General features: G+C 39.9%; 1 protein-coding gene across 1 annotated transcript in view; it reads left to right on the top strand.

Annotated features, from left to right (window-relative positions):
• The first annotated feature begins 2,449 nt into the window (after positions 1–2,449).
• ENOSF1 (enolase superfamily member 1) overlaps positions 2,450–23,046 on the top strand; it is a 38,672-nt gene continuing 18,075 nt past the window's right edge. The window contains 9 exon segments of the mRNA XM_020970656.2: positions 2,450–2,712; positions 5,576–5,684; positions 15,645–15,760; positions 18,855–18,941; positions 19,415–19,441; positions 21,134–21,206; positions 21,313–21,351; positions 22,256–22,338; positions 22,994–23,028. Coding sequence (XP_020826315.1) covers positions 2,629–2,712; positions 5,576–5,684; positions 15,645–15,760; positions 18,855–18,941; positions 19,415–19,441; positions 21,134–21,206; positions 21,313–21,351; positions 22,256–22,338; positions 22,994–23,028 — 653 coding nt within the window. The 5' untranslated portion in view covers positions 2,450–2,628.

Raw genomic sequence — 23,046 nt, 5'->3', positions numbered from 1 at the left:
TATGTAAGTGTGTTTATACTATATTAAGTTATCTCTGTTTTTCCCATGATTTCATAAAGAAACTAATCTTTAGAGCCCTAAAAATGGAATTAGGTCTTTTTAATAGCTCAGACTACTTTATCAAATTTTCTTCTCAAAAGCCTCCTGCTGCACTTTTATCACCTTCAGCCATCAATTCAGTGTTCCCAAGTAATCCAGATTTTCTATTGTACAACTGCCTAATAGAGTGCTAGGTACACAGTTGGCATTTGATATAATATGTTGACAGATCAGTTCTGTTTTGGGGGGTTAAGTCTGAAGCCATGAGCTGGGAGCTCCCTCATCTCCCCTGTTCTACACATCAAAACTCTATCAGTCCACTAACCATTCAACCAACCCTATACCATTCTTCAATCTGGAATGCAGATGTGGTTTTTCTTGCCAAGGCCACACCCTATAATTGGGCCTTTGAGCTCCTCTCCTCTCTCCTTTAGGAGCTCACCTCCTCTGTCATCTCTAATTTGCAGTCTTTCTACTAGCCCCTTCCCTTCTGCCATCAAACAATTTCAAGTCTCACTCTTAAAACAGCTTCACTTCACCCCTGCTGTCTGCTCCAGCACCTCTTCTTTTCACTGCCAACCTTCTTACCTCCACTTTCTCATCTCTCATTCACTCTTCAAATAATGATCTCTTAATTGTTATAGCTGATGACCTTTTTTCAGTCTTCATCCTGAATTCTCTTTTGACCATCCTGAATATTCTCTCCTGGCTCAACTTTTGTGACAGTCCTCTCTTTTGGTTCCCTTCCTTTCTGACTGACCACTCCTGTCTCTTACACATCTTTTCTAATTAGAAACCATGAGTCTCAATCTCTCAGGGCTATGTCCTTGGCTCTTTTCTCTCCATTAACCCTCCCTCCATGGTTTCATCAGTTTTCATGGGTTCAGATATCACCTCTATGCACATGACTCCTGGATCATATAACTAGCCCCAATCTCTCTCCTGAGCTTAAGTCATGTACCAACATGGTTAACTCCTGGATTTTAGCCTCTTATTTGGCCTCTTGTCCCGAATTCTTCTTTCCAATTCATCCTTCATAAAAGCTGCCCCAAGTAATCTTCCCTAAGCAAAAGTCTTACCATGTCCCTAACCTGCTCATAAATCTTCAGTGGCTTCCTGTTGCCTTTTGGATAAAATAAAACTGCTTAAAGCCCTCCATAGTCTAGCTTCAACTTATCTTTCCAGACTTATTTGACATTTCTCTCCTTCATGCATTCTTGTGCCATCTGAACTGGCCTATTCGTTGTTCTACACACTCCCCATTTTAATCTGTACTTTTGCCTAAGCTGTCCTCTGTGCTTGGAATCCACTCCCTCCATATTTCTACCTCTTAAAGTCTTTAGCTTTCTTTAAGGTTCAACTCAGATACTTCCTCTTATAGAAGCAGTTCCTGATACTCAATAAACATTTATTCATTTATTAAGTTCTGACTGTGTTCGAGGCTGACAAGACAGTCCCTGCGCGCTCTCTCTCTCTCTCTCTCTCTCTCTCTCTCTCTCTCTCTCTCTCTCTCTCTCTCTCTCTCTCTCTCACACACACACACACACACACACACACACACACACACACACACATACTGATAAAGGGGGTGAAGTAGGGAAGGCAGTGAAAGAGTACCCAAAGCAGGGGCATGGTGGAGAGCAGAAAGTCCCAAAGTAGTGCAGCAAGGTGAGAAATGAGGGGATATGTGAGCTGAACTCTCCTTAAATGGAAGTTTAGAGTTCCTACAGTAAGGGAGGCTGAGGATAATGAAAAGGTCCAGCCAGCACTGAGGCTGATTAGACTTTTCGGGCTGATGAGATTATCCCATTAGTGAGCTTTCTGGGGCATGAAGGAGAGGTCAAAAAAGTTCCAAAGTAGTGAAGCCAGGTGAGAAACAAGGATCCTATTCCCAGCGGTGGGCTCTTTCCATCCTCAAATAATTTTGTACACATTTCTCTTTAAGGATTGTATTCCCTCAGTAAATTTAAGCTCTTTGAGGGTAGGGACTATTTTTTGTTTTGTTTTGTCTTTGAATGCCCACTGCCTAGCAGAGTGTCTTACACCTACTTAATAAGTGCTAGTCAATGAATGAAAATAGTTTGCAAAATTACTGCAGAATGAACTAGGAATGACTGGAAAAAAAAATTCTATGTATTAACTCTTCAGGGATGTGACATGCATTTTAATGGAAGACAAAACTCATTGAGCCAAGGGAATGACGATCTTTGCAACTTCAAGTATCACTGGGGATCAGGACTGGAGAGGAGTAGGTAATTGAAGCTTTCTGACAACAAGGAAGTAGCAAGTGGACGTTCCGAGCTCTGTGGGTAATAGAACTACATTTCCCACATGCTAGTGAGCCGACCGCTCCCATCATGCTTCTGGCTATTTCATAATAACCTATTCTGTACTATACACAATGGAGAAATGGAAGAGGGAGGGGACACAACAACGTGGACGGTACGAAGATGGACAGGGCTCCAACCAATCAACGCCGGTGAGCCCTTCTTTCCGGGGTTATAAATTGGACAAGTCCTGGAGTTTCCTCAACCCCTCTCCAGGAGTTACTTCTCTAGTGTGTACCGAGAAGAGCTGAACTGAAGCAAGATGGTGGGGGGCCGCATCACCAGGCTGTCTGTCCACGACGTGCGTTTCCCAACCTCTCTGGGAGGCCACGGGTCCGATGCCATGGTAAGAGTGAGCTCCAAGGCCTGAGCCCGTGAGCTTCTAGCCCGAGTCATTAGCGAGATACAGCCTAGAGGCCGTGGGTATCTCCGCGAAGCGGAGTTGGAAACGCGCGGAGACTTTGACCCCTGGTTGGGGTCGCGGGGAGCGGGATGTGGGGGTACATCGCAGCGCAGCGCTGACAGCCAGACCCCAGCTACTGGCTACGGTGAAGTTTCTCTGCTGCAGTTGCCCAACTTTCTGGAACTTGTGGGCGCAATTTTTTTTAGATGTAGTCTAAATCCCTGCCTGGGTCCTAAATCCCTGCTGTACGACCCACTAAGTGGTCGGCCGGTCGGCAAACCTCTCTTTAAGTATCTGCCGGCGCAGTGTGCGGGCCATTTCACTTGGGACAGCTAATATGTCTCTAATTTTAGTGATATAGGGTACTCCCAATGAGGAACCTTCTACCAATGGAATTCAGCAACAGCTGCAACTTAAAAGAGTTTAGAGAGTTGCCTGGGTGCGAAAAGACTTACCCTAGTCTCACATAGCTGCCACGACGGGTCAGAGGGGCACTTAAACCCAGGTCTTCCTTCTCTGTGGACAACTCTCTACCTTCACCTCAAAGGACAAAAAGTAAATTGTACTGGGTTTAAGGTTAAAGCTCAGAGTTTTGATTTGAATTTCTTTTTCAGTAAGGTCTCTTACACTTTTTACAAGCACAATGCAGCTTAATTAACTTTCATGCTCCTTGAGTAACTTATTATTTTGCTTCTTCCAGGATTATGGTGTTGTAAAATCTGCAGTAGCATTATAGACAGCATTACCAGGAGAATTTTGGCTCTTAAAGAGACAGAATTTTGTAGCATCCAACTATTTGAGATAATTGGAAGCATAGGTTGACCAACTCTTCCCAAGGTCCATCCAGCCTCATTTCTTCCACTACTCTGTTTGGAGTCAGCCAAATTTTTTGTTTGTTTTGGATATAATGGGGGTTAAGTGACTTGCCCAGGGTCACACAATTAGCTAGTAAGTGTCTGAGGTCGGATTTGAACTCAGATCCTCCTGACTCCAGGGCAGTTTCTCTATCCACTATACCACATAGCTGCCCCTAGCCAATTGTTTGTCTGCAGCACCTGTGCAGTCTGTGGTCACATTATCAGTGAACTAATTTGACAGATTCTTAGAGCCTGGGCAACTTACATTTTTTATTCGCGTTTTTCATCTGCAGAAGACCAGACATTTGCATTTATTGAGAATTTCATTAAGAATACTTGATAGCATTTTAGAGCTTGATATATAATTTGTACAATGTCATGCAAAATGGAGGATTTGGAGAGGCTGCCTCAACAGGTGGGACATTTCCAGCCAGGATATCTTTTTTGAAAAGAAAATAAAACATACACCTACAGAAGAATGACACTGATTATAGGACACATAAGTTTTGTACAAATTTGATTTTGGAGGAGAAAATGGCTATATATATATATATATATATATATATATATAGTACTGATACAATATGGTGCTTACATCATTCAGGTGCTGTGTCTTGTATTATTTTTTGCGTTTTAGATGTTAATCTTTACTCCCTCTGTAGATGGTAATCTCCTTAAGGCAGGAATTCTTAAGCTTTTTGTATGTTATAGACTACTTTAGTAATCTGGTGAGGTCTAGTGACCCTATCTCAGAGTGTTTTTAATTTAAATGCGTGAAATAAAATACAAGGATTAAAAAGGAAACCAGTCATATTTAAATAGATATCAAAATATTTACAAAACAAATTAAAAGTTCAGAACCTCTGTTAAGGGCAAGGACTACATAGTACACAGGACTTCTCTACCACCACCACCATCCCCCTTCACCTTTCCCATTGTTGTTGGGTAGTATTAAGTATACTTCATTACCCAGTCTACGCAATCTGTGTTGGTTTTACTCTTTGGTAATCAATGCAGCAGTCCTTGGGGCAGCTTAAGTGGAGCAGTGGATAAAATGCTGGACCTGGGGTCAGAAAGACTCATCTTCATAGGTTTAAAACTGGCTTCAGACATTTATTAGATGTGTGACCCTGGGCAAGTCATTTAACCCTATTAGCCTCAGTTTCTCATCTGTAAAGTGAGCTGGAGAAGGAAATGGCAAACCACTCCAATATCTTTGCCAAGAAAACCCCAAATGGGGTCACAAAGAATCAGGCATGGCTGAAAATAACTGAACAACAAAGCACCAGTCTTTGGGGAGTTGAATTAATTGAATGAGAGCTGAAGCTCTCTGCATATTTCCCTTCCCTCACTTGGCTTCTGACAGCTTCCATTTTCCTTCAGAACTTTCAGAAACTTATTTGTGTGGGGTAGTGTACTCAAAGAACTGAAGGAGGAAATAGATAGCCATAGTCTGACATGAGCAAACATTCAAGGGTGTAAAATACACTGGAATGCCATTATATTTGGAATTTGACAACTGTGAATTGATCAATATAAAATAAATTCCCTCACTTGATTTTATCAGTATGACTACTATCTCCTTAGAAGGTCATTCTTCCCACCCCCCTCCCCCAACTTATTAAAATGTTTTCATGAGTTGCTGTAGCCAAAAAAAAATTACTTCCTGGTGGGATGCTTACTGAAAGCTTCCATCACTGTGTAAGACCCAACAGAGGCAGTGTTCCACAGCATAACCTCTGATCCCAGGTTCATCTGGAGTGGAGAGATGGCAGGGAAGACTGATGGAGGACTTTCATTCTTACCCTCTTTATTGTTGTTCAACAATTTACTCAAATTAATCTGTTATTGTGCTAGCTCTTACTTATTGCTCATGACTTTCATTTACCTAAGAATACTAACATTTTTAATTTGGGGCGGGGTGTGTGTATTGGAATGTTTCCATGCAGCACGCCAACCCAGACTATTCTGCAGCCTATGTTGTAATAGAGACAGATGCAAAGGACGGACTCAAGGGATGTGGAATCACCTTTACTTTGGGGAAAGGGACTGAAGTTGGTAAGTTGACTTTTCTTTGAGTAAAGAAGTATTTAGGCATCTCTCAGTTTTGTTCTTGTTTAACCATGTTTTGACATTCTTAGATCTTAAAATAAAAGAAAGTAAAGAGATACCTGTTTTTAATATAAGTTCCAAATTCTGGCTCTCCCTCCCCTCTTCTTCCTCCTCTCTAAGATGGTAAGTGATCAGACATAGGTTATACGTGTGCAATGATGTAAAACATTTCCGTGTTAGTTATTTTTTACAAGAAGACTCAAAAAAAAGTGAATGAAAGAAAATGAAAAATAGCATACTTCAGTCTCTATTCAATCAATATCAGTTCTTTCTCTGGAGGTAGGTAGTATACTTCATCATTAGACCTTTGGAATTGTCTTGGATCAAGTGGGATGATTTTTAAGGAAAATTGGCCCTTGCCCTCCTCAGCCACCCACAAGTTGCTTCAAAACTAACCTTCCTGGGCCCATTGTCCCATTGCTTCCAATGAGGGTAACTTTAATAATATTAACCAGTTGCCTGGTTTGAAATTCAGCTTAAGCAATAAAGGTTATCATTTTAATACGTAGCCTAATCAATGGAGTGCTGGACTTGGAAGTCAGGGAGATCTGAGTTCAAATCCTGCCTTATGCCAGCTGCGTGACCCTGGGCAAATCACTGAACTCTGTCAGCCTCAGTTTCCTCAGCTGTAAAAGTAGTGATAATAATAGCAACTACCATACATTATTGTGAGGATTAAATGAGATGATGTTTATAAAGTACTTTAGGAACATTAAAGCATTCTATAAATGCTAGCAATTGTTGTTGTTGTTATAGGGGCATTTACATTAAAGGGGTTGGACCAAAATGTCTTTCTCATCAATGCTCCTGAGCCCTAAGAAATGAGTACAGGTCCTTCTAGAAAATAAGGCTATTATGTCCCATCTAGTTTCTCTCTGCTTAAGCCTCTGTTCCTTACATCTATGGCACATATTAGTTGATCAAAGTAGAACAATATCATTATAGAATCATGGAATGCTTAGACTGGAAGGGATCCTTGGATCCTTCCAAATCCCTCATTTTACAAATAAGGAAACCAAGTCACTGAGTGGTGGAGCTGGACAGAACCCCAGGTCTCCTCAGTTATACCCCAGGGCTCTTTCCATACAAAGTTGTTGAAAGGAATGAGCAATTTACCACAGTATCTGGTATGTCTGTTAACCTCCTGAAGCTATAAATGTAGTTTCCAAAGTGGCCTGACTTGAAACCACAAAGCAATAAATGGGGTTAACCTCAGACAAAATTCTGAAGTAGCCGAATACTTTGTGTCCTTTTTCTCCTACATGTCTAATTCCCTAGTCCTTTCTTTCCCCCTCTTGAAATCTGCTTTCAGGAAAGTATATGACATCAGAGGGTTTTTGAACTGAAAGGATAAGCCAGATAACCATATGAGAGACGAGACCTCATCTTTGAATCAATCAGCAGCATTTATTGAGTGTCTCCTCTATTCCAGATGCTACTGACAGGCCCCCTGAGAAAACAAAGAAAGAATGAAACAGTGCTTGTGTGAAGGGAGCTTACCTTCTAATGGGAAAGATAACAAGTACATGTCAGCATAGAGAGTCTAAATAGAAAGTGTATAAATACAAGTGTACGTGTACAAGAGAGTTTGGGCAGGAAAGCGAAATAGCCTTTGCAAGGCTCAGCAAAGGCTTCAGGCAGAAGATGGTGCCTGCCTTGCATCTCAGAGGAAGAGAGGAACTCTGTTGTGTGAGTCAGCAGTAAGGGAGTGCCCTTTGAGCCCACAGAAAAGCCAGTTCAGCTCAATTGCAAATCTAAGGTTATCTTTATTCAGTTCTATCAAACATATTATACAGGGTTAGATTAACCTTTTTTGTTTCTTGGATCCCACTGGCTGTCTGCTAAAGCCTAGGGCCCCTTTCCCACGATGATGTTTTGAAATGCATAAAATAAAACACATAGGGTTATAAAGGAACTAACTGTATTAAAATACAGTTACCAAAATATTTTTTAAAAATAGATTTATGGACCTCAAGTTAGGACCCCTGGTTTAATGCTTGTGTTTGTGCTAGGAACAAGGATACCTTGTATCACATGGGAGTCTTTTTTTTTTGAAGGCAGTCAGCATTAAGTGACTTGCCCAGGGTCATATAGCTGGTAAGTATCTGAAGCCGAATTTGAACTCAGGTCCTCCTGACTCTAGGCTAGTCTTTCTTCCATTCACTGTGGATGTGGTACATAATCTCACATAATAACTGATTTTATGAAGTACTTTAAAGTCCTCCAAGAGTGCTTTCCATTTATTTTCACATTTGAGCTTTGTTAACAAACCTTGTGAGGTATGTAATATTTTCCCTATTTTACACATGAAGAAACTGAGGCTCGGATCATAGGATTGTAGTGGTAGGATTGTAATCATTTCATTTTACAGATAAAGAAACTGAAGCCTAGGGAGGTTATTGCCCAAGGTCATGCAGCTAGAAAATGTCATAAGGCAGAATTTGAACCCAGATTATTTTGACTCCAACCCCAGTACTCTATTCTCTATGCCATTTTGCTCAGATAATTTGATATCATTGAATTCATTTTAATTAAAGTTTTTATTTCATGTTGATTCCATTCTCTGCATCTCCTTAGGATTATTTGTTTTTAAGTAGAGTTTGGCTTTATTTCTTTGCTAATGTTGGAAGATGGTGTTCATAAACAAATATGTCTTCAAGCTCTGCCTTTTAGTTAAAAGTGGTAGAATATTTGGCTTTTATAATTCCATCTCTCAACATTAATGATTTCCTACTAATACTAGTAAAGCTAGTGTTCAATTCTAGGATCTTTTTGAAATGCCTTAGGCATTGGCCTTTCATATGTTTTTGTAATTAGTGGAATGGTTGAATTTAAGGGAATTCTTTTTTAACTTGGCATATTGAAAATACTAATTAAGTACATGGTTTCTTTTTGGAGCTCACGGTTTTGAATCCTTAGTTAAATTCTTTGGACTTTAGATGTAAACACTTTAACTAAGCTTCTCAATGCCACTTGCCTTAGCTTATGCAGCTAATTTTAATAATTTACAGATTGTTGATCCTCAAATTCATGGCAGCCATTCTGAATGATGCTATGCAGTGTCAGGATTGAACCTGCTACCTATTGAATTCTTATAGAAGTTTATCAAAAATATAATGTGGTGTAGTGGGAAAAAACATGGTAAAAGTGACAGATAACTTGGGCTAGAATCCCGTTTTTTCTATTTACTACCAATTCCACTCAAGGCAAGTCACTTCACCCCAGTGGGCCATAGTTTCCTCATCTGCAAAATTAGGGGGCTGTACTAGATTAACTTGTTCCTTTCAGACCAACGTCCTATTACGGACATGTGATCTCCAATCATTCAAAAAGAAAGGGTGCATAGATATATATCTTTCTGATCCATTATTCAGTTGGCTATCTACTAACTGTATGACCATGTTCAAGTGGGTTGTTCTTTCTGGGTCCCAGCTTCCTGATTATAAAATAACAGGTTGGACAGGGTGGCCTCCAGCCCCTTCCTGCTCTAAATCTGTGATCCTGTGGTCAGGGGAACATTGTACATAGAGATTGTCCAGATTTTAACAAAGCATTTGACACCAGTAGTAGTAGTAGGAATAATGATAATAATAATAATAACAATAACAATAACCAATATTTATATATTTAATGTTGGCAATGCACTTTTACATATATCATCTCTTTTAATAAGCCTTAAAAAAAACCCCTGTGAAGTAGGTACTATAGATATTATTATTATTTTTTTTTTAACAGATGACAAAGCTGAGGATCAGGGAGGTTAAGTGATTTGGCCTGGTCAGACCACATATAAAGTATTGTGTTCATTTTTGAGCATCACATGTTAGGGAAAATGTTAATAAGCTGGAGTGCGTCCAGAGGATGGTGTAAGGCCTACTTGTTGTTCAGTGATTTTCAGTCGTGTCCCAATTCTTTGTGACCCCATTTGGGGTTTTCTTGGCAAAAATACTGGAGTGTTTTGCTGTATCTTTCTCCAGCTGATTTTACAGGTGAGGAAACTGAGCCAAACGGGTGTAAGTGACTTGCCTAGGGGCAAATAGCTAGTAAGTATCTGAGGCCAAATTTGAACTCTGGTCTTGCTGACTCTATCCCCTGGGCCACCTAATTCCCTAGAGAATCTTCCATATGAGGATTCTTTGCAGGAACTGATGATCGTTAGCTAGGTGTAGAGAAGGGAAGGAGGGGAAGAGATATGAGCTGTCCTCCAGTATCTGAATGGCTGTCTTGTAGAAGAGGGATTACGCATGTTATGTTTGACCCAGAAGGCAGAAATAAGAGTAATAATGGGTGTAAGCCCAAGAGGCCAGTTTCAGCTTGATGTCAGGCAGTGTCTCCTAATAATCAGAAGTTTCCCAAAAAAGGGAATGGGCTGCCTCAGGAGACAGTAGGCTTCTTCAGACAAAGGGTAGGGGACCATTTATTTGTTGGATATGTTGTAAAGGGTTTACCTGTTCAAATACAGCATGGACTCAAAGTCTAAGGTGCAAAGGTTTGGGGCAGGCAGAGGTCATGGGAACTTAGGCACTATAGTAGAGTAAAAGGAACGCTGGAGTTGAAGTCAAGAAGAATTGGATTCAAATGCTAGATCTGGTGCTTGTTATTTGTATGATCCCAAGCAAATCACCTCATCTCTAGGAGCCTCCTGTTCTCATCAGTAAAATGAGGGGCATGGATTGCATAATCTCTAAGGCACCTTCCAGCGCTGAGCCCTTTGACCTATGGCTCTACCCTTGAAGTCATGCCCTCTATTTATTCATTAGGCCCTTTATTTATTCATTAGGCACTTAGGAGTGAGAAACAATATTGCTGATCACACTGCTAATTATAACGTGTTTGTATGGCTCTTGGCTGTTTACAAAAGATTTTCATCAGAACCACCCTGATAAGATGTCTTAGAATGAACTAGCTTCCACGTGTTCCTGGACCTGCACCTGATGTAAGTTAAGCCTCTTTAATGACTGCAGAACCTTTTTGTTATAGCCAGTGTTGTGAAAAGTACAGACAAGTCCACAGAGATTGACTAAGACGGAGCTCACCAAAGATAGTGACAATTTCATAGCTTCGTGCTTTGCCTTTGGAACCATTACCTGTAGGTAGATAACCAAGGCTTTGGATTGCTCATTTCAGATACTTTGCTGATTTCTCTTCATTCCTTTGGCTGAAAACTCATTTGGGGATTTAACTGAGAGCTCTTTCTGAACATGGCCAGACAGCTTAGCCTTCACCTAATGTTGCCCATTGGCTTAAGGTTTTAAGATAGATATCCAACCTTGGATCACATGCCTCTAGCTCCTGACTTTGGGACCTTGAAGAACACCTCCCAGTCTTGCCCCAACTTTCCCACCTGCCTCCTGTGCCAAGAAGGGCAAAAATAGATGTTTTTCTTCTTAGTGCATTTTAAATAAATGTGTTATTTTATAGTAAAGTTTTTGTTTCTGCCTTTCTGAGGCCACAACATGACAGAACACACTTGAATCTGACCACACAGGTCAGGTGACTCATAGTGGTCTCATTAAATGTGTTATACTGATGAGACCTCATACATTCGAGATGAAACATGTCCATTGGTTTTTTTTTAATATTTAAAGCTACTTCACTCAGCTTGCTTAGTATTTCTATAACCACATGATTCAGAAAAGAGAAAAAAATGTTATGCTTTTCCTCAGTTCAATCAGAACTTTTAAAAACATGCATATGTAAAAAGATAAATTCCACCCACTGGTTAAAACATAGCTACCAGAGCAGCACTCAGATGAGACTGGGAACAGTAGGGAGCAACAAAGCTACATGCTCAGTGGAGATATTACAGGAATGTTAAAACACTGTTCCCAGCCATTCATGGGTTAATGTACATGTGTCTACGCATCATATGCATGCAAAGTATACTTTAATACTTTAAGGATCCGTGCTTTCATTGTTGTGAGCCCTCCCTCTACAATGGCCTTAAGAGAGTTAATAGGACTGAAAAGTCCATCACCCTGAGACCAACTTCTTGCTGAGCCTCCCCAAACTTATCTAGTCCTTGAAAAATATATATATATTTTAAGGCAGTTGGGGTTAAGTGACTTGCCCCCAGGGTCACACAGCTAGTAAGTATCAAGTGTTTGATCGGAGGTCAAATTTGAACTCAGGTCCTCTTGACTCCAGGGCCGGGGCTTTATCCACTGCGCCACCTAGCTGCCCCCTGAAAAATATTTTTTACCATTTGTCCTAGGGCCCATATTCCAACCCTGTCTAGGTTGGTTGGACCTGCCAGAGGCAGCACTCTGCTAGGCTTACCTTCCAAGAACCCAAGGTTCTCCATATCATTATGAGATATTTGGAGTAGGACTTTAGTGGGATACAGCTAGGTCTCGATTAATGAAAATAATGAATCCATATAGTCAAATTTTCACTATTCAAAGTTACATAATTATGTAAAAAAGGCCATTCATTTTTTCCAGCCCCATTGTAAACATTCACTGTGAATCTGAATAATAGGACCACTTCATGGGATTCATTATTCCAACTAATTGAGACCTAGCTACATATTGTCAGGGAATTTTTTCCACCACTTAGGAACAGCATACCCATCAATGGAACACTGGTAAGTGTGGGTCAAAAATAGGAGACCAAAATGAAAGCAAAGAGATTTATTAGCATGCCAAGGAAACTATTGACAGTAGCTTCAACTTCCTACAAGTGCAGATTTAGTTTTTATAACTTTTCAGTTCTGCTTAAAGTACATAGCCAATTAGCGTCATTCTGCAGCAACTTAGGAGAGAAATAACACCTTTTACAGGAGAGGGATAAGGAGAGAAAGAAGAAATCATTTAAGGGAAAAAAGGGCAACTTCTGGGGGGATATTTGTCATGCATTTGGTAGGGTTTATCAGAATGAAAAAATATTCCCTGTTCAAGGGTTGGAGACAAGGAGAGGTGGCGAAATAGTTTTACAATTGTGAAAGAGATCCTTTTAGACAAAACTTCAGGGTTGAGGTCACTGTTTAAGCAAGACTACAGGTGTCTCTTGTCCAAGGACAACAAATACTTGTTAGAACAGTGGATGAGACTATTCTTCTTACTTTCCACTATTAGGCCACCAGATGTTTGGAGGATTTCTACATTTTTAATCCATCACGATGTAAAATGATCATGGTCCCCATCCCCACCACAATATGTATTATAGTATATTGTTGCTATGGTTCCAAAGTATCAAATTGCTGCAGTTTTTTGGATCTGATTCTCACAACTTCAGTAATTAAAAATCCATGTTCTTTATTAGTCTAATTGCAGAATATAATCAAAAAATACAGTCACATAGTCAGTGTGTTTCACAGCATCCAGGATATTATAGGGGCATTTTTGTGTTTTCTCATTACCATGTGACCTGCTGATCACATGGTCAGTGATTCATAGTATTGATCCAAATCAAGGGCCCAAAGTTTAATGTAACTTAGAATGTAATGTACCATAAGTTATCACTCTTTTCTTCAAATTGCTTTTGTATACAAGGACACAAATTCCTTTTGAAAAGAATGCCATAGTTAGTGAGTAACCATTGAGGAACAAACACCACATTTACCTTTCACTGTTCTTGGGAAAAGCCAGTATTCCTTCCACCATCCCATAATGATTTATGATGATACACAATAATAATAATGATAATAACTAGCATTTGTATGGTGCTTTCATATTTGCAGAAAGTCTTTCCATATATTATCTTGTTTGATCCTCACAATGCCCAGTGAGTTAGATGCTATTGTTATCCCCCATCTTACAGATGAAAAAACTGAAGATTAAATATTTCTTAGAAAGGTCGTGTGACTCCAGGCTCACATTTCTAGTAAGTAGAAGAGGGGGCGGGAAGGCATGGAACATCATATTCCGTAAGGCAAAGGAGCTTGAATTGCAGCCAAGGATCAACTACCCTACAAAAATGAGCATAATTTTTCAAGGGAGGAGATGGATGTTCAATGAAATGGGGGACTTCCAAACCTTCCTGATAAAAAGAGCAGAGCTCAATGAAAAATTTGATCTTCAAGTACAAGATTCAAGAAAGACATAAAAAAGTAAATGGGACAGAAAGATACAAAATGTTAATAAGGACGAACTGTTTACATCCCTACTAGGGAAGGTGACACTTGCAACCCTTGAGAACTGTATTGTTATTACACCATGTTAAAGGAGTATACATAAAGAGGGTGGATATTAGTTGACTTTGAGGTAATGATAAAAAAAAATCTAATCAAGTGGATTAAATGGATCCAAGTAAGTGGATTAGTCTGATCTTAGGAAATGTACTGAGAAAGGAGGAGGCAGACAAAGGTAAATTATATTACAGGAAAAGACAGAAAATCCTATTACAGCAGAGGGAAAGAAGGGAGAGGGGTGAGCATTGTTTGAACCTTACTCATCAGATTTGGCTCAAGAAGGGAATAACATAATCAGTTAGGCATAGAACTCTAACTTGCCCTATGGGCAGTAGGAGGGAAAAGGGGAAAGAAAAGGGAGGGGGGATAGAAAGGAGGGAAGAAATAGTAAGGGTAAAGGGGAAGGAAAGGGAAAGGGGATAATAGAAGGGAGGAGAGACTGAAGGAAGCAGTGGTCAAAAGCAAAACACTAGTGAGGGGAGAAAGGAGAAAGAAAAGCATAAATGGGGAAAAAAGGATGGAGAAAAAGACACAGATAGTAGTCATAACTGTGAAAGTTGAATCACTGTCTTTTTTTCCTCTTCTGTTGAGTTTTGTTTCCTCTTACTGTTGGTTCCTCCTATTGGTTTTAATTTTTACTTACAACTTCACTAATGTGAAAATATGTTTAATAGGAATGTAAATGTATAACCTATATCAGATTGTGTGCCATCTTGGAGAGGGTGGTGGGGAGGAAGGGGGAGAAAAATTTTAAACTCAAAAACATGGAAGTCATTGTTGATAAATCAAAATAAATTAATAAAAAAAAAGAAACAAAAAAATTGCATTTCAACATCAACCAAAAAAAAAAAAGAAGAGGGGTTGGGATTTGAACACAGGGGGTCTTAACTCTAAATCCAGGGAACTATTCACTACACCATTAAGCTACCTGGGCTATCTGCCCCACTGAGTTTATGCGAAGAAAGTACTTTGCCAATATTACAGCTATATTATCATTATTACTTAACATAGCAATAAATTAATCTTTCATCAGTAAAAAGTGGTTCTTGTTAGATTCTAGATATAGACACATTTTGATAGCAAGTATTTGTGTACTCAAAAGTAAGGTTGAATTTTAAAACAGTTTTTTGTCATTCAAACCCCCTTTTCCTCCAGTTACTCTGAACAGGTGACATTTAACTCTAGGTTTGATCATTGGTCAAACACAGAAGGACGGTTAGGTGGTGCCGTGGATAGAACATCAGGTCTGGAGTTCAGAAAACCTGAGTTCAGATCTGGCCTCAGATACTTACTAGCTGTGCAACCCAGGGCAAGTCACTTAACCCTCTTTGCCTCAGTTTCCTTATCTGTAAAATGAGCTGGAGAAGGAAATAGCAAACCATTCCAGTATCTCTGCCAAGAAAACTCCAAGTGAGATCACAGAGAGTTGGATGTGGCTGAACAATGACAAATATGAAAGGAAAATAATTTAGGAACATTACAATTTAAACTTTCAGGGCCCTATTTCTGTCATTAAGTCCAATCAGGACATTCATTTTCTCTACTAGAAATTACCTACATCATCACACATATTAAAGGGCATAATATTTTTGAGTTATTCATTGATTATAGTTGGAAAGGATGTATTTGGGGATCCTTTTTAAAGTTTAAAACATTTTACAAAATACACAGATTGGTTTCAAGTTGTTGAGTTGATGAAGTATTTTCCTCAACCTATTGGCTTACTGTGAAGAAAAAGCCAAAACAAAAACCAAATGCTTAATTGTGTTTTACAGTGGTCTGTGCCATAAAAGCACTTTCCCATCATGTGCTTAATAAAGACCTTGGAGATATTGTTAGAAACTTCAGAGGATTCTACAGGCAGCTCACTAGTGATGGACAGCTCAGATGGGTAAGATGCTTATTTTATGGAATGTTCATATGACTCATGGGTTAGCAAAGAAAATCTGAGGTGTGCAATGAACATAACCAACTGTAATAAAAATATCAAATATCCCTGACAGTGGGAAAACTCCGAAAGAGGAAAACATCTATGATACAGACAAATTAAGATTTCAGGGGTTTAAACAAGGTATTTTTGAATATAGCTGATAGGATTCTGTTCCCTGAATAAGCAACACTGATTGTCCTGACCCACACTGGGAGCTCAGGGTGATCCTGGAAGAGGCCTTTCCACCACCCTTTACTTGCCTAATCCCAGTGTTTTAGGGAAATTAGTCCAAGCAGAAACCATGGGATTCTCTGAGCATGTGGATGTCATAGCCAAGTTGGAAAGAGAACTCCAAAGCCACTAAAAGGAAAATATGTGTTATAGACTTTATCATGGAAAGAGACACCATCTAGTGCCCACCTTTCATTTTCACAGATGAAAACAAAACAAGACCCAGCTCTAGAGAGGTCACGTGACTAAAGTCACACAGGTTAGTGAGGAGCAGAGTTGAGTCCCAGGCTCTTTCTAATACCTGGTGCTGCTGAAAGACATGAACAAGGCAGTGGAGCAACTTTTCAGAACTGGTGTTCCAGAAATGGAGGTTGAAGTGGGATTGTACATAGTTATGCTTTCACTTTAGTGGATTAAGCTCAGTTAAATCTGAACTGATGTAGTAGGCATCTGTTAGAGGCAGCTGGAGAGGAGCAGAGCATAAAGCTTTGGATCTGAGGAGTGACTGAGTTCAAATCCAGCCTCAGATACTTACTAGCTGTGTGACCCTCCATAGGGTCACGTAACTTCTGCCTCAGTTGCTTTATCTGTAAAATGGAAGTCATGGTAGCACTTACCTTCCAGGGTTGTTGTGAGGATAAAATGAGATAATTTTTGCAAAAAGCTCTGTGCCAAACTTAAAGTACTATATAAATGCTTTTGTTCCATATGCCTTATTTGGGGGAAAAAAACAACAACCAACAACCCACTGTTCAATTATGGGTTTATTGTTGTTCAGTCATTTCAGTCCTGTCTGACTCTTTGTGACTCCATTCAGGGTATCCTTGGCAAAGATAGTAGAGCGGGTTTGCCGTTTCCTTCTCCAGCTCATTTTACAAATGAGGAAACTGAGGCAAACAAGGTTAAGTGACTTGCTCACACAGTAAGTGCCTGAGGCTAGATTCGAACTCAGAAAGATAAGTCTCTGACTCCAGGTCCACGGCTTTATTAATCCAATAAATATTTTTAGAATACCTAATATATACCAAGCGCTGTGCTAAGTGCTGGAATACAATTAATAAAAAGAAAGGCAGTCCTTGCTCTCAAATTGCTTACAATCTAACAGAGGGACACAACACACAAAAGGAGGCAGGAAAGTAGGAGTGGGGGGAATAGGGATACCTGGTGCAGGAGGCATTTTGTTCCATTGAGTTGAAGCCAGCCAGAGCAGCAGATGCAGAGTGGAATGAGCCCCCAAAAGTCCCGTTTCTGCCCTGGCTAAAGGAAGGCATTGGGAGGAGTTTGCTCCACCCAGAAATAGCATGGGAGAAATGTGACTTTCGTAAGACACTTCTTTTTCAAAAAGACATTTCGGCCTTAAAGTGCTATATAAATGTTGCTGCTGATTGATGACGATGGTAACGATGCACAAGATTCTCCATTACTTTCACTGTAGCTATGCCTGCTTGAAGCATAAGGAAGCTGTTATATAAATAGACCTGTACTATCTTGCATATTCCCAATATTTCTGTTCTTTTTTTTCTGGTGAGGCAATCGGGGTTAAGTGACTTGCCCAGGGTCACACAGCAATTAAGTGTCAAGTGTCTGAGGTCACATTTGAACTCTGGTCCTCTTGACTCCAAGGCTGGAGCTCTATCCACTGCGCCACCTAGCTGCCTCTAAAATTTAGATGCTGTAGCATTTGGTGCATATAGTTTTAGTACTGATATTGGTTCATTTTCTATAGTGCCTTTTTTTTATAATGAAGTTTCCTTGTTTGTTTCTTTTAATTAAATCTGTTTTAGCTTTGGCTTTGTCAGAGATCATGATTGCTCCTCTGCTTTTTTTTTCTTTTTTTTCTTTTTTTTTTGGTGAGGCAGTTGGGGTTAAGTGACTTGCCCAGCATATTTCCAATATTTCACTTATGTTTTCTTCCCTCCATTCTAACACTGACCTCCTTGGCTTCCTTTAAGCCCCAGCTAAAATCCCACCTCCAGGAAGCCTTCCCAACAACCTCTCTTAATTCCTGTGCTTTCCCTCTGTTATTTCCTATTTATCTTGCATATAGCTTATTTGTACATATTTGTTTGCATTTTGTCTCCTCTATTAGATTGTAAGGCTGGTGTCACTGGATCACAGTTCATGGGTTAGGATGTAAGATGACTGGAAAGGTGTGGGAGTGGGGGAAGGTTATGAAGAACTTTGAATGTTAAACATAGGATTTTATACAATATTCGATCCTAGAAGTGATAGGGAGCCACTGGAATTTATCAAATGGGGATGTGGGGAGGGTATGATATGATCAGACTTATTCTTTCGGAAGATCACCTTAACAGCTCAGTGGAAAGTGGCCAACAGGGGGGAGAGACTTTTGGTAGAGAGACCAGCTTCTCTAATAGTTCCAGCACAAGAAATGGGGTATGGGAGAAAGAGCCCTGGGCTAGGACTGCGAACGATAGTGTGTCATGGTTCCGCTGTAAAATAGCCATGAGACCATGAAGCTCTCTCTGCATAGTATTATGTGGACTTGAGACAGCAGAGACCTGGTCTTTAATCCTACTTTGGACACTTAGCAGCAGCATGGTGATAGAAAATGACTCTCAGTTTATTCATCTGTGTAGAAATTGCCATTTTTAACTGTCAGCTAAGAGAGAACAGATTTGTCATCAAGTCCCTGATGGTTGTTTATTTAGGTTTTTAACTTTGTGACTCTCAGAGAAGCTGGAAATATGGGATGTCCCAAAAGTCTTAGAGCAGTTTCAGGCTTTAATAGTTCAGTGCTGCAGTAAAATTTTTGGATCTTCATGATTTCCAAATAGTTGTGCTGTGTTTTGTTTCCCAATAGATTGGCCCAGAGAAAGGCGTTGTGCATTTGGCTACAGCAGCTGTTTTAAATGCATTGTGGGACTTGTGGGCCAAACAGGAGGGAAAGGTAAAGTGGTAAAATTTCCTTAAGATTAAGCTTAGTTGGATTATCTTTTTCATTAACATGATTAGCATTTACGGGGCATTGGTCTTTTGCTTGTGAATATGCCTAATGTATGACAAAAGGCTGATAGTATTTTCCTAAATCTGGTTTTTAGTGAGGAGGAGGGGTGGGTAGGGACAGGTTTTCTGTGATTTGGAGACACTGAGAATTGGTTTGTTTTCCTCAAAGGTGTGAGGAGGGATGGGGAAATGAAAGGAATACAGAAAGAAAAGAACCAAGTGGAGGAGGAGATGGCAAAGGTGTAGGAGAAAACAGAAGGCCATAGGGAGAAAATGTTGGGAAAGAGGACAACATAGATATTTGTCACATGGAATCAGTTTGGTGCTGACACATTTTCTATCAGGCAAAAAAAGTGATGTGGGTGTGTGTTGGGCTACTTTTGCACATAAGTTTAATAAATGTCTTTTTTTTAACAGCCCCTTTGGAAATTACTTGTTGACATGGTAAGAAAATGCTTTTAAATTATACTCATTGTATCACTGAAGCCCAGTTACTTCCTTCAGTCCTTGAGGGAGTTGTAATTTTGTCGGTGTAGGCATACTCCCTCTCCCAACCAGACAGCTCAAAGAAAGATGGTATTGGAGATTTTCTGTAACTGAACAACTACCCTGGTGATAAGCCTCGCTCGGCTCAGAAAGGCTGGTCTGCAACAGCAAATGTCTCTGGTTGTCTCCTGGAAGCCTTTCCAGCTGGGTAGGGCCTGCTAAAGTCTGTGCTCCACTGGTATAAGCCTTCAAAACCTGAGCCTGTCTACATGCACCATGGAATATTGGAACAGGGCATCAGCAGAGCTGGCACAGTTATTATGCTTTATAATAAGTAGAGTAACTGGCTCAATGTCCCTACAATCACGAAGCAAAAAGTCTATTTAAAACCTAAGCTTCTTCTGGTATGCTGGTATTAAAAGTATGAACATCTGTACTCAACCATTCACGTTGATTCCAAGGATAAATGGCCTAGAACAGGATTTGGAGATCACTGTGATGCCTGCCTAGGAAGATTGTGGCTTAGCCCTTTTCCTTCTGTTACTTAAAAGCTTTATATTGATACCAATGTGGGCCACTTGACTACTGAGGAGGAAGAATGTGGACAAAATCAAAGATAAGAACAATGTTGGTCTGTCCTAAAGGATTCTTAGATATTTTTTCAGTGGCCTATGCACTTGTTTATAATTAGTGGGATGTAGGCAAAATAATGGAACATCTGCTGTGAGCTTCACCTCTACCCAGCCCATAGGGATAGCAATATCACTGCTAGGTCTATTTCCAAAGATGATTGGGGGAAAAGGAAAAGAACCTTTGCTTTATATGTTCTAAAATGTTTATAGCAGCTCTCTTTGTGGCATTAAAGAACTGGAACTTGCAGGCATGCCCATCATTTGGGGAAGGGCTCCTGCTTTTTATCAGTTCTATGAATTTCTCCCTTAGTGGCATCATCTATTGCCTTGACAATATGGTGTTTTATTTGAATTGAATAGTATAATAAGCCAAAATATGAGGAGATAGAGATCCTTTAAAAATTGTTTTCTTACAATCTGAAAGAGAAAAGCAAAATTTTATATAGCAAGATGGTACCTTTTTTTTAGTGACAAGTACAGATGGAGACTTAATAAAAGTATGAAAATGGAAGTCCTCTCTTAAAATATAAATACCCTCAAGAGGGATAATACATTAAAACATCAGTCATTTATATCTCAGTGTGAATGGATTTATTTTATGCTTCCCAAACAACAGCTAGCTGGAAGCAGATTTCAGTGATGGTGAAGAAGGGAGGGGGTAAGGTGAAAGAGGAGCAAAGGGTGGGGCTATGTCTGAGGAAATAAGGCCTGGCTGTACTAAGTTGTGCCTTACAGTTTTGTTTCAGACTAACCTTTGCAGGGAGGGCAAGGGGCTGGAAGGGCAAGAGAAAAGTGGTGAGGAGGGACATGAGATCAGGCCAGTTGCTGATGAAGTAGAATCTTGGCAGCCTAACCAAGTCAACATGACCTCCAAAGGTACATTCATTTAGAGGAGCAGGCCCAGCCACATTTTTTTGTCAACACAGTCCTACAAACACCATCATTATTTGTATTTAATCAGGATGCATTTTTTTCTTTTTCCTATTTGCTTTTTCCCTCTTTGCCGTTGTACTGCCAGGACCCCATGCAGTTATTATCCTGCATAGATTTCAGGTACATCACAGATGCCTTATCTGAAGAGGAAGCCTATGGTAAGTCATTTAGAAGATGCTGTTTGGCAGCATTTTTTGTTGTATAAATAGAGTAGAACCATTCCTTGTCTGAAAGAATGGATAATCAGCATTGTTATATTTTCAGAAATACTGCAGAAGGGGAGCATTGGCAAAAAGGAAAGAGGTATGTTGATTGAAATTTTGCCTTCTTTTTCTCTTTTTTTTAGCTTTTATGTAGTATTTTACTTTTCACTAGTTACATGTAAGCTTCTAATGTTGTTAGTTGTCAGGGTAAGCTTTCTATACAAGAATGTTACATGCCTTAGGGTATATTTTATCATACTGAATGTCTCACTCACTTTGCAATGAGGCCTTTAGTCAGAAGTCAGCATGAAGGGAATCTTGAATGTATTTTAGTCATAGGGGTAGGGTTTGGGCCTGTGGTTCCACTAGTATGGGAAACTCCCTAATGAAGAAACTTCCTCTACTAATGCAGATAGCCACTTTCTTTGTGACTTAGAGTCTTAGAGAGTTGTTTAGAGTTCTTCATCTGTGTTTGTGAAGGCTATGGACCCCTTCTTAGAAAAGGGTTTTTAAATGCACAAAATAAACTCTGTAACTGAGGGAAATGCTAAATTTTAATTCGACATTAGTGAAAAAAAAAGTTCATAGAGCCCCTGAAATGAGTCTTGGTTAAGAACCCCTGCTCTAGAAGATTCCAGGGAGTTGAAACATTGAAAAAGAGACTTAGTCATTCTGGTACCACCCTATTTACACTTTAGAAAGTAAGCTCTTTGAGGGCAGGACCTATCTTTTTTTTTATTCTTTGTGTTGAGTACAATGCCTACCACATAGTAGGTGCTTACCAAATCATATCAGCCAAAATGGTAGTCTCTGATTGCCAGGTAGGTAGCAGCTGTGATCTGTTTAGGGAAAGATGTTAATAGGGAAACCACATGTCCCTTAGCATGTGATTGGGGTTTACATGAATAGCAAAAGGTAAGCCATAGGTAGTTCTAGACCTCTTTTTCCAGCAAAATTGCCCGCTAGGCAATATCAGATACTCACTTGAAGAATTGTCTTTACAGAGGAACAGATGTTGGAGTGTGGCTACCCTGCATATACTACTTCCTGTGCCTGGCTGGGTTACTCTGACCAGCAGTTAAAGCAGGTTTGTACTTTGGATATTCTATGAGGAAGAATTCCTAAAATCAGCTGCCTGGCAGATCATATGATCATAGATCTAGAGCCAAAAAGGTCCTCAGAGGTCATCTAGTCCAACCTCCTGCTTTTACAAGTGAAGAAAGTAAAGCCCAAGGAAGCTAAGTGATTTCCCTAAGATGTCACAGGGAGCAAGCATCAGAGGTGAGATTTGAACCTAAATCCCCTGAAGCCAGAGCCAGTGAACCTTCTGCTGCCTAGATGTGGGCTACTGGTTTGTCCACTTAATCGTTTTGGAACTTGGTAGTCATTTTAGAGAGTACGTCTACTCTTGGCAAAATAATATACATGGAGGCCTGTCAAGTTGTACACATGGATTCTTATTTGAAGCTAGACAGCTGTGTACTCCCCAGTATTAAAAATGTCTGGCCTTAAGATCACACCCACCCCTGCACATCTGCATCTCTATCCTATCTGTCAAGTATATGGCTAATGAAGGTAGATCTGAAAAGACTAAACGTTTGGGATTTCATTTTCAGGTATCATATATCTAATAGAGGTATATATGTCACAGACTCCCCTTCTATAAAAGAGAAGTATTAATGCATTTTTTCCCTTCTAAAAATGCTTTGATGATTAATGGAATATGTCTCTTTTCTCCCCAGTTATGCAGTGAAGCGCTCAAGGAGGGCTGGACAAGGTATGTGGTTTCAGAGTA

The sequence above is a fragment of the Phascolarctos cinereus genome, unplaced genomic scaffold (genome assembly GCF_003287225.1).
Source record: "Phascolarctos cinereus isolate Bilbo 61053 unplaced genomic scaffold, phaCin_HiC Scaffold_4;HRSCAF=312, whole genome shotgun sequence".
NCBI classification, from domain to species: Eukaryota; Metazoa; Chordata; class Mammalia; order Diprotodontia; family Phascolarctidae; genus Phascolarctos; species Phascolarctos cinereus.
This window is presented reverse-complemented; position numbering and strand designations above follow the sequence as displayed.